At 48.2% G+C, this 14,971-nt stretch overlaps 1 protein-coding gene across 1 annotated transcript in view; it reads left to right on the top strand.

Moving 5' to 3' along the window:
• LOC115389838 (polycystin-1-like) overlaps positions 1–14,514 on the top strand; it is a 46,978-nt gene extending 32,464 nt beyond the window's left edge. The window contains exons 32-55 of the mRNA XM_030093406.1: positions 290–611; positions 1,188–1,365; positions 1,589–1,853; positions 1,940–2,135; positions 2,997–3,167; positions 3,360–3,503; positions 3,591–3,801; positions 3,886–4,012; positions 4,115–4,225; positions 4,335–4,384; positions 5,501–5,715; positions 5,937–6,015; positions 6,136–6,251; positions 6,962–7,164; positions 7,443–7,637; positions 7,932–8,071; positions 8,518–8,648; positions 9,239–9,353; positions 9,479–9,604; positions 10,688–10,859; positions 10,958–11,248; positions 11,391–11,525; positions 12,235–12,561; positions 12,651–14,514. Of these exons, the coding sequence (XP_029949266.1) occupies positions 290–611; positions 1,188–1,365; positions 1,589–1,853; positions 1,940–2,135; positions 2,997–3,167; positions 3,360–3,503; positions 3,591–3,801; positions 3,886–4,012; positions 4,115–4,225; positions 4,335–4,384; positions 5,501–5,715; positions 5,937–6,015; positions 6,136–6,251; positions 6,962–7,164; positions 7,443–7,637; positions 7,932–8,071; positions 8,518–8,648; positions 9,239–9,353; positions 9,479–9,604; positions 10,688–10,859; positions 10,958–11,248; positions 11,391–11,525; positions 12,235–12,561; positions 12,651–13,616 (4,986 nt within the window). The 3' untranslated portion in view covers positions 13,617–14,514. The remainder of the gene's footprint in view (positions 1–289; positions 612–1,187; positions 1,366–1,588; positions 1,854–1,939; positions 2,136–2,996; positions 3,168–3,359; positions 3,504–3,590; positions 3,802–3,885; positions 4,013–4,114; positions 4,226–4,334; positions 4,385–5,500; positions 5,716–5,936; positions 6,016–6,135; positions 6,252–6,961; positions 7,165–7,442; positions 7,638–7,931; positions 8,072–8,517; positions 8,649–9,238; positions 9,354–9,478; positions 9,605–10,687; positions 10,860–10,957; positions 11,249–11,390; positions 11,526–12,234; positions 12,562–12,650) is intronic.
• Positions 14,515–14,971: the final 457 nt, after the last annotated feature.

Genomic DNA, 14,971 nt, shown 5'->3' with positions numbered 1-14,971 from the left:
TGCTGTGTGTAAACTGTGTGGGAAAAGCTGCTTGTGACCCACAGCGTAAAGCACTGTGAGGTGAAACATGATGAAAATGTGCTGCACAAGCGAAATTCATTTGTCAGTGCAACTTTCACCACACCTGTGTTCCACTTTTTCTGACTTACATTTAATCTATTTTTTTTTTTTTATTTAGCTCTGCAGCAGTCTTCACAGCACGCGCTTTCTTATTTACACAGGATTTCAGTCGGAGCAGTGATCTGCTGTTAAACAAAAGTCCTCATTTCTCTTTACGTTCTGTCTCCAGGTGGAGTCCAACCCTTTCCCCTTCAACTATGTCGCCAACTACACCGTGTCCACCGAGGTGGCTTCCATGGAGTTTCGCACTGAAAACGGCACCCAGATCCCAATTTCAGGGCTGGATGACAGCCAGGCCATCACTGTCGCCGTAAACAATGGCACCGGTGGAGAAGTGGGCGCCGTGGGCTCCGGCGGCGGCGGCGGAGGCGTCCCCACGGCCGGACCGGTGAACATCAGCCACTGTGACTCCGTCACCGTCAGCGTCAGGACGGGAAACAGCAACAGGCGGGCCGGGCTTTTTGTGCAGCTCAATTTCACCTCTATGGAAGGTGAGCTCTGGCATTCATCGCAGACATGCACTGGCTGCTGCCGCTTTCTCAGCGGAGACGTTCTTCTCTGTGCCGCCGTGATGCGTTTAATTAGCTGTAATTCAGCAATTTCACATCTGGGTTCAGTGAAGAGCCACTCAGTGTAATTTATATCCACTTCGGTCTCTGTGTAATTGAAAGAAATGTGGTTCACTGCCACAAATAATAAATAGTTATGACTTGCTTTCTTTTAATAGCAGTACAAGAGATTGTCAATGTCAGTTTTGATTCAGCATATATCTTTATTTTGGAAAAATGATGACTGAGTAGTTATGTAATGATAAAGGAGATTGAGAGAGTCTATTCAGCTGCTCTTTCTTTTTTTTTTCTTTTTTTCTTTTTTTTTTACTGGGAGTCACCACTGCAAGTCATTGCAATTGAGATACAGCTAATAATATGTTACAGTAAAATTAATAATACATACATGACATTTCTATATGATTAGTGAAATTAGTACTTTTACTTCCTTCGAAAACCCAGTTGATTCTTGTGTTTGAGATTGGATTGATTCCATTGTATTTTTCTCCACTTCACCAGATGCAAATGCGAAGGATAAAACCGAAGAGGAAGGAGAGGAGCCGTACATCACCGCCTACCTCCACTCCCATGAGCGGCCCAATGAGTTTAACTGCACTGAGCGAAAGCGAATCACACTCAGTATGACCAGAGGGCAAAACCCGGATCACAGGAAATACACCTTCTTCCTGTCGCCAGAGTGAGAACATCTTTTTTTAAATAGCTCTTTAAACAGATATGAGTCACTCACAAAGTGCTGTAAAACAATACGAGAAGAATGGGAAATGCACGGTGGTGTAGTGGTTTGCACTAAACAAGCACGAACATTTGTCACCAGAACTGAACCCGAACTGGAACTTTCAGGTTTTTTTTTTTTTTTTACTATGAGTTCATCTCCTGTTCTTGTCTCGTTTGTCTCACAGGTTCTACGACACGACTCTGGACTACTACATCAACGTGAGCGCGCCCTGCCGGCCCAGCGCTCCCCCCGTGGGGGTTCGCCTGGAGGTCGGGGTGTTTGCGTCTCTTTGCCAGTACTTCAGTGAGACTGAGAAGCAGTGGCGGACAGACGGCATGGTGCCGCTGGCAGAGACCAACTCCAGCAGGGCGGTCTGCCGCACCAGGCACCTCACAGCCTTCGCCGCCGGACTCTTTGTGCCGACTAACGCCATCAGCTTCAAAGTGCCCGTCAGTACCTCGTAAACACGCCATGTTTGCGCATAAATTTACAGAATTAAGACGCACGCTCAGACACTTCCCCCTCCTTCCCGCAGGAGCGTTCTGGCACTCCCAGCCTGGTCGTGCTGCTGGTGTGTGTGCTGGGCCTGCTAAGTTATGTGGTGGCTGCGGCCATTCTGCACAAGTTGGACCAGCTGGACCTGCGGCGGGCCGGTGTGGTTCCTCTCTGCGGCTGCGATGGACTTTTTAAGTACGAGGTGCAAGTCAAAACCGGCTGGAGTCGTGGGGCAGGTGAGAGGAAGATATTTAAATCCCTGGAGCAATTGAAAAAAACATTCATCAAAGATCAAGAATAGACTGTAAGTCTAAACTTTTAACATCAGAATGCAAAACTAAAAAGGGCAGAAAAAGGCAATATTAGAAAATTAAGCTCATTAAAAACAACCAAACAAAGTGAATAAAATGAATATAACAACCTTAATATAACAACCAAAAAATAGAAAATAGGAATAGAAATAAAGAAAAATAGTTAAAAGGATTGAGAAATGAACTGAAATAAAATACTGAATCACAGCCTTTTTTTTTAATTACTTAGCCGTAACTGTTAAATACTATTTGATAGAAGTCAAAAAGTCATTCGTTATTTTGGTCGTCTTTAGATTTCATTCTTTTCAAAAACAGTCAGGCAGAATCCATCCGACAGAGTCTGAAGCCTCAACAAGCCAGAAACATGAAGCCAAGGTTGTTGTTGTATAACGCTGTCAGTTAAAACCTTCACAACCGTATTAACAAATGCAGTTTATGTAAGAAAAGCTGTGAAACAATCAAGATATGCTCATAGAATGAACTTCCAGCTCTTATTTGTAAAACAGGTAAATTGTAGCAGTCACAACCGATTGTATGAGTTGTCACTGAATGTCACACACAAAGCACATTCTTTATGGTTCAAATCCGTACTGATGTTGTGCAGAGCTGAAACACTGAAGACTGTCCTCCAACTGAAGCATGCTTGCAGAGTGAAATATGTGCCAAAGCGCACAAGCGATGATATTTTTCACTTCCCAGACCTGCTGCAGTGCTCGAAGAAGCCAAGGAATCAAATCCCAGCTTGCATGTTTAAAACCAAGCTGTGGCCTCCGTCTTTCCCTGCAGGCACCACGGCTCATGTCGGGATCAGCCTGTACGGACGGGAGAGCCGCAGCGGACACCGCCACCTCGACAGCAGAGGGGCTTTCACACGCAATGCGCTCGACATCTTCCACATCGCCACCGATACCAGCCTGGGTAGCATCTGGAAAATACGAGTCTGGCACGACAACAAGGGTAAAAATACACCGTGAACGCATGCGATCACAGAGGGCTACAAGCGATGCACAACGTGCTTTAAATCGTGTAAATTATTTGTGTTCATATAGATCCATTCTATATATATTTGAGGTCTATTTTAAAGAAGAGACTTCCTGGTAAAATGTTAAATAAAAATAAAAAGTGCGTCCCTTGCTGCCCGTCTCTCAGGTCTGTCTCCAGCGTGGCTGCTGCAGTACGTCCTGGTCAAAGACCTGCAGACTGGGAGCAGCTACTACTTCCTGGCTGAGGAGTGGCTGTCGGTGGACAACGAGAGAACTGACGGGCGAGTGGAGATGGAGGTGGAGGCCTCGGGTAAGGCGCCGCCGTCACACCGCGCGGTACAGGTTAAGACCTTGTTCTTCCGCTGCAGCCGTCGGTTATATTCCCGTCTGTTTCCAGAGGAGGCGGTCCTGCTGCAGAGGCCCCGCCTCCTGCGCTGCGAGCTGCAGAGGGCGCTGTGCGAGAGCCACCTGTGGCTGTCGCTGTGGGAGAGGCCGGCCCGCAGCCCCTTCACCCGCCTGCAGCGAGCCACCTGCTGCGCCGTGCTGCTGCAGCTCTTCCTGCTGGCCAACACGCTGTGGCACAGCGTCGTGGTGGACAGGAGATACAGGTGAAGGACACGGAGTTAGTTACCGCCTGTTGTGAGTTTTCCCGTTTCCGCTGTGGGGGATTTGACCGGCGTTCTGCCCCGCAGCCCCCGAGCCGTGTCCAGGTTTCTGTCGCTGAACGGAGAGACGGTGGCGGCGGGCGTGGTGAGCTGTCTGGTCGTCTACCCTCTCTACCTGCTCGTCTTCACCGTCTTCAGAATGAGCCGCAGCAAGGTAGCGCAGCAACTCCCAAAACTCCAACTCCGTCCAGGCTCTGCTCGAACATGAAGCTGATTGTTTTCTCCGTGAATGTGTGTGTGCTGCTGTGACTGTCAGTGTGTGACGGTGGAGCAGGTGCCGCCACAGAGCGACCAGGAGTCGGTGGAGATCGATGACTTCCTGGACAACTCCATGGCAGGAAGCTCCTTCCTCTTTTATAACGGCGAGGTAAAACTGAGAGATTTTAAAAGCTGTCGTGAGAAATTGTTGGGTTTCTTCCCTCATGTGAAATCATTCATTTCTGTCTTATCTCTGCGTGGTTTCATCTGTTTCCCAGACCAACTCAGAGGAGACCAACGTGGATTTGCCCACTCCATCCACCAAAAGGTAACATACTCTGCTGCCTTGATCGTTATTGTAGATAATAAGACAATATTTTGGAAAACCAGCACCCAGTGTGATTAAACAGCTTTCAGACATAATCCCATGAAACAGAACAGAAGATAAATGAGCATAGAAGAAAAAAAAAGAGTATCGGTGTGTGTTTCAAGCTTCTCCTCTGGCTTCAGTGTGTTTAACAGGACTTGATCAGGTGTTTTGTATTCATATATTGCAATTTTCTAAACTTTAATTAGCCTGATATTGAGAAGGTGAGTCATGCTGTTTGGAATCCTCTGCATGTTGGAGTTTGAATCCCGGATGCTGCAGAACGCTCACGCTCCAACTCTCTGATGTTCGCGTTATCATGTCTGGCCCCCTGCAGTGTGCGGCTCAGGCGGAAATTTAACCACTGTTCAGAATTCAATCAATATTTAATATAGCGCCTCTTCCATCTGTGACAATAATGACATGTTCCATATCTGCAGCAGCAGGTTAGCCGTTGGTCACAGGTGCTTCTCTCTCTCTGTCTGAATGAATTCAAAGAACCGTGTCTGTTTGCACTCTGCTGCACCTTGTGCCTTTCTGAAAGCAACATTTTCCAAAGTGGACTCAGTTGTTCCCTTGATTTTTGTGCGCTATTGCTTCTGATTTCTGCTCCGTGACATAATGATAAACTATTAAAGTACAATACGATTCAACAATCCTTTGACCTTAACCTGATTCAAAACACCTTTGAGGAACCAGCCTCCTGTTTGATCCTATCTAAACGGCTCTATGTAACTTCTTTGAACATTTCATATACTGTTCAGGTGGAAACAGGAGCTCAGTCTGAGCGCTGCGGCACATCCGCGACCCACCGAAGCTGCTCACGATCGGGCTGATCTCAGTCACAAGTTGTACTTTACCGAGATAATGACTCTCTTCTCTCTGTCTCTACACGCGCGAGCTCTCCTCACACTTTGTGACCTCAACCACTCACATTTCCATAATCAGCGCACATCGACGGCAGCAGGACAGTCTGTTACATCCCACTGAGACACACTTGATATGAAACCGTCTTCGGTATTAATACAAGATGAATATTTTACACTCCATGACGAACCTCTCACTGTGTGCTCGCAGCGAGGAGAGCTGGGGCATGGCGGAGGAGGAGGTGGAGGACCGGGATTGGCCGGAGCTGTTGAGCGACGCGTCGGTGGTGGGGGGGGCGGGACACGGGGCCGGGATGCCCCGGCTGAAGAGGGGCCAGGGCAGCAGGCACCTGGGCGTGGACATGACCTTCAACCCCGACGACGAGGAGGGCGCAGACCAGCGCAACAAATACTTCACCTCATCGGGTAACGGAGCAGGACAGATCGGGTTAAATCAGCCGAGTCTGTTAGATTATGACATGACCGCCTCGTCGAGTTTGGCAATGAAGTTTAGTATTGAGGATAAAGTTGATTTGAGATTGGATATGTTGTTAATTGTATATAATTATACTGTGTTATTTGGGAAGTGTCACATTCATCACAGCTTCTAAAATAATAAATGACTGGATTTGTGTTGCTTTCCTCAGACGAAGATCTCATCAAGCACATCCTGACTGATGGACAGAACTTCTTTCCTCAAGCAGATGAAAGCGAGATGGCCGACCTGTAAGTTGTTTTTTTCTGAGAAAGAAAGAGGAAAAAAAAAAAGTCTCTTCATCTACAACTTCAAATGCTCGAGCAGAATCAGGGTTTACTGTGGCTCATGAGCGTTTCCTCGTGTTACAGGTCGAGTATTTTCGGAGACAAGACTGAAGTGATTCTCCTCCAGAAGCTGAATGAGCCGCTTCCTCTTGAATCCGTGAGAAGAGATCCTCCAAAAACTGCTTTCACCTCCAACACAGGTCAGTTTTGAGACGTACAATAGAACACCAAAAGCCTCTTACATTGACGCAGTGACTTCATTCCATTGTGTAATGCAGCACTTTGCAAAAATACCACTCAAAAATTAAACATTTATTTCACCTCATACAACCCAACATAAAGCACATTATCAATTCAGTCACCCCCTAGATGAGATGATTCCAATGCTCTGTGTGCTTCGATTTGTTTTTTGTTTTGTTTTCGGTGTAATTAGAGACACTGTCACTTAAATCGCTCCCTCCTGTTTCTAAGATGAGGATCAATACTCTTGGTAATTGCTCTCAAAAACAAGAGAGGACAATCAGCCCTGAACTTTGTGATGAAGTCATTACAGCTAAGTTTTGTTGTGAAATTAGAGTATTTTTTTTTTTTAATCACACTTTCATTATTACACATCTTTCTGTTTGAAAGTGTCATTTTTCCACATGCAAGTTCTTGATAAACCTATAAGAATTAAGAGGTCAGTTTTTATCGGTGGAGGGAGGAGAAAAGTCATTTTAAACACACTCGCTCCAAATATCTCTTGATTAACATTTGTTTTTTCGATTGCATGCATGTTGATTTTTTTCAGTTACACTACTTCAGCAGCCATAATACTCGTGAAGTAAGCCGTTAGCGGGTTAGCATGTGGCCCTCACATGTCTGGCGTTGCAGCGATCATTTATGTGTGGGACTGGTCTCCTCCCTCCAGTCGTGACCGACGTGTGCCGTCCCAGACGGTTCCCTCCCTGGTGTGGACGCGCCGCCCTGTGGGGCAGCTGGGCCGGGATCGCCGTGGCCAGCGCCGTCTCCATCTGGGCCGGCCATAGCTTCAGCCAGAGCGTGGCCATGATGTGGTTGATCTCCTGCTTTGCCAGTTTCCTGTGCTCCTGCCTGGTCATGGAACCTTTGAAGGTAACGTACACAACATTCAGTGCTTTTTATGAGCTACGTTAATCATTATTTCGAGACTAGAAATGTTAATTATTGAGAAAACAGCAGTTTCAGCCAACAGCCAACGTCCAGGAGTCAGAGACGTCCTTCCTTCCTTCCTTTGGTCTTTACTTGACCTTCAGCAGACTCCAGTAAAATTAAGCCCTTTGAATCTCTTGTGAGGCTTATTAACATCCTCTGTCAGTCTAAAGCACACAGTTTGTCTTCAGCTGAGTAAACCTCCCGAGTCTGTCACGCAGGTGTTGTGTGAAGGAGTCTACTACGCGCTGTGCGTGCGCCGGCTGCGTCCGGAGGACCAGGACGTGCTGGTGGAGTTCCCGCGGGTGGAGAGGGTGGTCCAGCGAGTCCACAGAGTGAGACCGCCGCAGGGCTTCGCTCTGTCTCAGGCCCGGCATCAGGCCCGCAAAGTCCACATGCTGCACACCATGCTGAAGGTACGGTCGGTGGAAATAATGGGAACAACGTTTCTCCAACAGTGCTGGGTCCATTATTTTGAAACGATACAGAGTGAGACGGTTTTGTTCAATAATAAACCAAAATATACAGTCTAGAGACTTTGCAAGCTGGAAACATGTTAAATGTGTGTGATTTAGCTTGTGCGAAAGGCACACAGAGGTGTTCCATCCTCACTCTGATCATTCGATGACCTCCTGCCGTGTCGTGATTCATCTGATCAAGAGTTAAACTGCTTCTGACTTTCAACTGATTGTTTTGCTTCTCGCTTTCAGAATTTCCTGGTTTACATGTTTTTCCTGTTGATCGTTTTGCTCCTAAACTACTCCGACTCGGCCAAAGACACGCACAGCCTGAGACTACGCACACAGCTGCAGCGAGCCCTGCACACACCCGAGTACCACAACATCAGCAGGTACACACACACACACACACACACAAAAACACACACGTCATTGTGTTTTTTTCATCGTTGTTTCATACAATAACTGCTCTCATATTTCAAGGCTGAGTGGTGTTATTGAATCACTTTGAGAAACACTGGCAGACTGTCTTGTGTGGGGAGAAGAATGAAGTGTTGCGTGAACTCGTCGTCAAGCTCCGCTTTTTGTGTTTCCTGTCTTCAAACTTCATGTGAATGTCTTGTTTTAAACTTACCTTCATCTGACTTTGGGGAGATCAGGACTGAATAGAATGAAGCGTTTCTGCTTTTCTCGCACCGCATTGTGCTGTCCAACACTTTGTGCAAGCCACTTTTGTATGTTTGCTGTTTTTTGTGTGTGTGTGTGTGTGTGTGTATGTGGGTTTTTTTTTTTTCGTTCTTTTTCCAAGTGTCAGACAATAGTCTTCTTTGTCTTGAAGCCGTGGAGATGTCCTGACGTGGCTGAATGGGTCGCTGTTGCCACGGCTACTGGATGAGTCTGTCCTCCTGAGAGACACGGGAAGCGTGTTGCTGGGCACGCTGCGGCTCCGACAGATCCGAGACAAACACGGTGAGCTGCGCTCGCCGTCTTCAACTTCTGTACTGATCTCACCTGGTGGTCAGATCTTTAAACTCCAGAGCACATTTACATGAACTGGTCATGATCCCGCTAATCTAGACATTAGATTACTCAGGCTTAATCAGGATGTATCTTATACTTTAGAAGATACAAGCAATCAGAATCAACCTTCTGATTTAATTTGTCTGCATTTAAAAGAAAATAACCCTCAGCTCAACCCGCCTGACAATGTAAATATAATCATGCTAAACATTTCTGAAGGGCAGATGGGATTGTTATAAAAGTCTGATTACTCCCATTCATCACATTATTGCTGTCATGCAGACAGAGCCTCTGTTTCATGGTGGATACGCTCTCCTTCACGTCTGTCTTACACTGTTACCGTGTCAGCTGCCTTGCATGTTCATAGTTTTCTTCACTGTATTATGTATTTTCTGTTGCTTCTGTGTTTTTTTTTTTTATATGCAGCATTTAAGTTATGTGATGTATTCAGGTGTGACACCATTTGGATGCTTCTGGACACACACACACACTTGTATATATACACACATATATATAGAAGACTTTCCTTTTTCTGTCAGCTGCAGGTGTTGCGAGGGTGGAAAATGGATCAGTTGTGTGGGAAACTGACTTTTCTTCGTCTTCGGCTAACACCATGGACAATATGACAGATGTTGGTTCAAACAGTGCAGATTGGTAAGAACAACACGGAAGGTCTTGCTTTTAGAAAAGTCACCTGTTAGCTTGGAGTTCAGACTCAGCATGTTGTGAACATCTGGTGTTCTTTTTCTCCTCTTTTATCCTCCCACTTGTTTTTGTAGGGTTTGGCGTTTGGGTCACATCGGGGCGTATAACAACAGAGAAGTGCTTCACGAGCTGAACAGGAGTCTGGAGGAGGCCTGCTGGTCCGTCCGGCGGCTGCAGCAGCTCCACTGGCTGGACCACAGGTACCATGAGTCATGTGTGAAGACACTGTCAGGCCAAGTCACAAGGAATGACAAAGAAACAATAATGCATTGTGCTTTGGAAGGTACTAATACAGAGGTCAGGGCAGGTTTGTCAATATGAAGGTTTAATCTTTCTAGAGCTTGTTGCTCCAAGTTTTTCCAGTGGACAGTTGATAGAAATTGGACTGAAGATAAATGTGCACAAAATTTCACAATGACTGAAACTAAGCAAAGCCATGTGCGCTCTTTGGGAGTGTTTCGGTTTTATTGTATCTCCAAGTACAGCTTTTAAACAGCCATTAAGAAGTTGCACATTGCTTTTCTTAAAATATCAAAGATGGGGGGGGGGGGGATTTCTGTGATTAAAAACAGATCCTCAGATTCTCTCCAAAGTGGAGAAACAGTGATCAGTCTTTCTTTTTGTTGTTGTTGAGAAAACTGAGTAGAAACATTGTGTAATACAGTCACTCAGCTTTAGAAGTGCTTAATGGGCCCAAGTTTACTTTCATCTTTAAAATGAGAACACTAGTAGGGTTCTACTTATTTTTTCTTGCTAAATATTTCAAAAAAACATAGGCTTGTTACCTGTTATTATCAAAGAGGGTTGTGATGATGTTTTCCTTTTTTTTAATTTTATTATTATTATTTTTTTATATTTTCAACTTAAAGTTAAGTTTGTAAAATAATTTTGGCATTACTCTGAAAGTGCCAAAATTCTGATGATTTTGTTTGATGAGTAATCAGTATTTACTGCTCGTTAAAGTAGTAACTGATATCTGTAATCCATTAGGAGGAAGTTGTAGAGCGCCGCCACGGTGGGTTTAACTTCATAAAGCTACACTCGTCTACAGTTTATCATAAAAACATTCCGAGTCTTTCATTATGGGAAAATAAAACGAGTGTAAAGTCTTATTTAACTGATGTTAAACTAAAGTTTCTCCTCTCGAGACAGACGTGACCTCCTTAAGATGCAATTGTGATCCACTTCGGTTGGATTCAGCGGATTTCAGGGTGTGAAACACGGCGGCTCCTGGCCTCGTCGGTCTGATTTATTCTTCTAAATCTCTTTTCGCGTGTTTGCAGGACTCGCGCTGTGTTTGTCGAGTTCTCGCTCTACAACGTCAACACGGACCTCCTGGCCGTCTTCTCCTTCGTGTTCGACTTCCCGGTTTCTGAGCGTGCTCAGTCCAGCCTCGACCTCATTGTCATCACTTTGTGGCCCATCACAGGCCCGGACCTGCAGCTGCTTCTGATGGTAACCCCCGGCCGATCGATAACGCACGCTCAATAAAACCGTTGACCCCTGAGCCGCGTCTGAACCTTTCCCTCGGATCAAACTGCTCTGCTTCCCAGATCGTCCTCCTCGGCCTGGTGTTGTATTTTCTGGTTCGAGGGATCCTGGGCTTCCTCAGAGAGGGCTCCAGGTACCTGCTGTCGGCCTGGAGGCTGCTGGGGATTTGCAAACTGTCTCTGGCCGCCTCTGTGTGCGGCTTGCACCTGAGCCACTACGTCATGGCCAGGCAGAGGTGGGCGTCGTACCTGAGTCACCCGCAGGACGCCTTCACAGACTTCTACCCGCTGGCCCGGCAGAGTCAGATCTACACCGTCATGTCGGCCATGTTGCTGTTCGTGCTCGTGCTCAAGGTAACCGCGAACGGTGGAATCCGAGCTCTCTGTGAACATCTTCGCATTTCTGCGAGATTCAGACCTGAAACACTGACGGTCTTCATCCCGTCACGTTTGTTGCGATTTGTCTGCGCTGACCGGCGCCCCTCTGGATCTGCAGGCGTCCCACCAGCTGCGCTTCCTGCGGGAGTGGGCCGTGTTTGGCAGGGCCCTGCGGCGGTCCGTCTGGGAGCTGCTGGGGGTGGCCCTGGCGTTGCTGGTGTTGGTGCTGGCCTACTCACACACAGGACACCTGGTCAGTCTTTACATTAGTCTCTCTCTCTCTCACACACACACACACACACACACACACACACACACACACAAACCAGATGTCCTTCCATTGTCAAAATACAGTAGTTTTTGTTCTATAGAGTATTTTCCCGTCGTGCGTGCAGCTTTGTCTTTATTGTGACAGTAGCGTCTCGTCTGTATTGACTGAGCAGCCAAACATATTGACAGACTAACTGTAGACGCTCGATATGATCAATTTACTGTCAAGCGGCTGCTCAAGTCGGTGGAATAAATAATACATCCATCCATCCTCTGAGCCACTGCATCCAGTTCAGGGTCGCGGTGCGCCGGGGCAGATCGTTAGCTAAGGGCCAAAGGCCAGAAACCCCCGGGACAGATGGCGAGTCCACCACAGAGCTAAGACACACAGACACCACACACACTCAAGCTGTTAGAATGTGGTTCATGAAATGCCTCTTTGGACGTGGTTTAAGTGTGTTTGTCTGGCTTCTTGTTGCTTTTTGTAAAGATTTCCACACAGTTGAAAAAGTCTCACATTTAAATGGAAAAGGCTACAAGAAAAGCAAAAAAATGGTGACAGTAATGATCTTACGTTAAAAGGAGGCTGATTCTGCTGTGGCTGACTCTCCAGAGACCGAGCCTTTAAAGATTTATTCTTCCTCATGTCGCCGTCTCGCTGCTTCACCTTTCACGTTTTCAAATCTCTCCAGCTCTTCCACGCCGCTCTGGACGGCTACGGCACCGTCGCCTCCACCTGCCTGTCTCTGCTGGGGGCCGGTGGGCGTGGCCTGTTGTCGTGGCGCCCTGCCTGGACGTTCACCGGTCCGTCCAGCACCGTCTCCTCGCTGGCGTTCCACGTGAGCTTCGCCGTCCTGCGGCTGGCGCTGCTGTGGGCGGTGACGGCCGTGCTGCTGAGGAACTACCGGCGCGCCCGCGCCGAGCTGTACCGGCCGGCGGTGGACCTGCAGGACTACGAGATGGTGGAGCTGTTCCTCCGGCGGCTCAAGATGTGGATGGGACTGAGCAGGGCCAAGGAGGTACGCTGCCTGGCTCGTATTTAAACACCTTGCAACGCAAAGAAGTGCGTCTTCGCTTCCTCTGAGTCTTTTTTGTCTCATCTTTTCAGTTTCGGCACAAGGTGCGATTTGAAGGCATGGAGCTGCCGCCATCCCGCTCCTCCTCCACCAGCGACTGTAAGTCCCTCTGCCTGCCGCCGCTGGACAGCCCCGACTCCCCGCCCACCCCGGACAGCGTCGACGCCGGCTCCGAGGCCTCGTGGCGGCCCGCCTCCTCCAGCCCCTGCAGCCTGACGGAGGCCCCCGGGATCGGCCTGGGCCTGGGGCTGGGGCTGGGCCTGGGCCTGGGCCCCGGCGTGGTGGTGGGGGGCAGCAGCTGGAGGGAGAGGGCGGAGACCGAAGCCTCTCTGAGGAGGCTCCTCCCCACGCTGGACGCCCTGCTGCAGCAGCTGGACCGCGTCACGGTGGCCACGGAGGACGTCTACCACGTGGAGTGCAGGCTGGAGCGAGCCCAGAGGAAGAGGAGGCGGCGAGCGAGAGAGAGGGGAGACGACGCTCCGGCGGGGCAAAGCGAGGGACGACACCGCAGGAAGAGCGAGAGTAAAGACTCCAAGGATCGGAAAGGGAGCAAAGAGAAGCCTAAAGGAGGCAGGAAGAGTAAGAAGACTGAAAGAGGGGAACTTCCTAAAGACTGTGGGAGCACCTCCACCAACCCCAAAAAGACCCCCGTGGCTACACCCGTGCCTTTTTTAAAGCCCCGCCCTGCTTCTGCCTCCATCCAGTCATCATCCAAACCAGTCGGTGCTCCTCCGCCCACAGCGGCGGCCGACCCTTCCTCTGCTCCATCAGCAAACAGCCTCTCTCCTCACACCCTGCCGCCAAAAAACAATACCCGCGCCCCCACCCCGTCCCTCCCCGGCTCCACGCCCGCCGCCCGGGACTGGGATCCTCCCACGGAGCGGGAGAGCCTGTCCGCCTCCAGCCTGTTCAACCACCCCGCCCACACGACCACCATCCCCACACACAAGAGGAAACGCAAACCGCCGCCACTCAAGAACAAGGTACACCCCACCTAAAGAGAGACGACGGAGGAGAGGAGGACGGTGGGAACATGGAGCTGGGTTCCGGAGGAGAGGAGGTGGAGGACGGGGGCAGCTGGTTTTGTCCCCAGATCCTCCTCCCTGAACAGGACTGAGGCAAGTACAAGACGGAAGGAGAAGCATCAGAGTCTTGGGGGGGAAAAGAGAAAAGACTCAGAGACTCAGCAGGTTTATAAGTTGTCAACCGTCTGAATACCAACTCAGTTTTCACTGAAACGAGGTGCTGGTCGCCGCAGAGTAACTGAGCTGGTTGGGGGGGGGGGGGGGGAGTCAAATCAAGAAACGGTCTTTTAATCCCCAACCCTGAACCCGAACTCGCCGGTCTGTGACCCTGGAGGTCACACTGGGTTTTTGACAGGAGCGCAGACGCGTGCTCACCAGAGGACTCGAGGAAATGCAAGCAGACTATGCAGTTGGTCTTTCAGTGTACGTCAGAAGAAAAAAAAAAACAACTGTTGATTTCTCAGTGACGTTGTCTGTTTATGTGTTGTTTTATTTTATATTGTAGTCAGCGTGGCTACTTGCGGCCTGTCTTAAGTCGTGTTTTATGAACCTAAATTCGCATGTAGGTGCTCACAGATTATACGCACATGCCGGGACACACACACACACACACACACACACACACACACACACACACACACACACACACACACACACACACACACACACACACACACGGATAGTCACATAGTACACTGTAAATCACATGTCAACAAATTATAATGTGTTGTAAATGCACCCATACCTACCTATACAGTACTGTGCAGAAAGTTTCAGGCAGTTGTGATGAAATGCTGCAAAAGCAGAAAAATGTTTCTCAGTCAGTTAAAAAAAAAAAAGCGAGATGAGTAATTATGGATCTTCTGAGATCTTTGATGTCTTCCACGGGTTTTCAGAGGAGCTCTGCAGGGAGGTTGTGTTCTTCACAGTAACTGAAGCCCTTCAGATCCCTCGCTGATACTTGCTCTCTTGTACTTTCTATGAAATGGGATCGTAGCAGCCAGTTTGCCAGGGTGGCGGGAGAAGGAGACGGAGATTGAAGTGAGCAGAAGAGAAGGTACAGATGAAGCTGCAGACAGTAGATAAGAGGTAAAGAAACCTGGGAGGATGTTTCCTCCACTTCCACAGTGCTGAGCATTTAGTTCTCCCATCATAAAGCTATAAAGAACCAGTCTGAGTGTCTCTCCTGATGTTTTTGAGTTTTATTTTTCAATGTTATTGTTGTTTGAAAAAGGAGGCGTTCACAAGCACTTTTGTTCCGATGTAGATTGTTTGTGTGTGTGTGTTTTTTTTTTTTTTTTTTAAATGAGGTGTGTTGTAAAGTAATT

The sequence above is a fragment of the Salarias fasciatus genome, chromosome 6 (assembly GCF_902148845.1).
Source record: "Salarias fasciatus chromosome 6, fSalaFa1.1, whole genome shotgun sequence".
Lineage (NCBI taxonomy): Eukaryota > Metazoa > Chordata > Actinopteri > Blenniiformes > Blenniidae > Salarias > Salarias fasciatus.
Note: the sequence above shows the minus strand (reverse complement) of the source record. Positions and strands in the feature narration are given on the sequence as shown.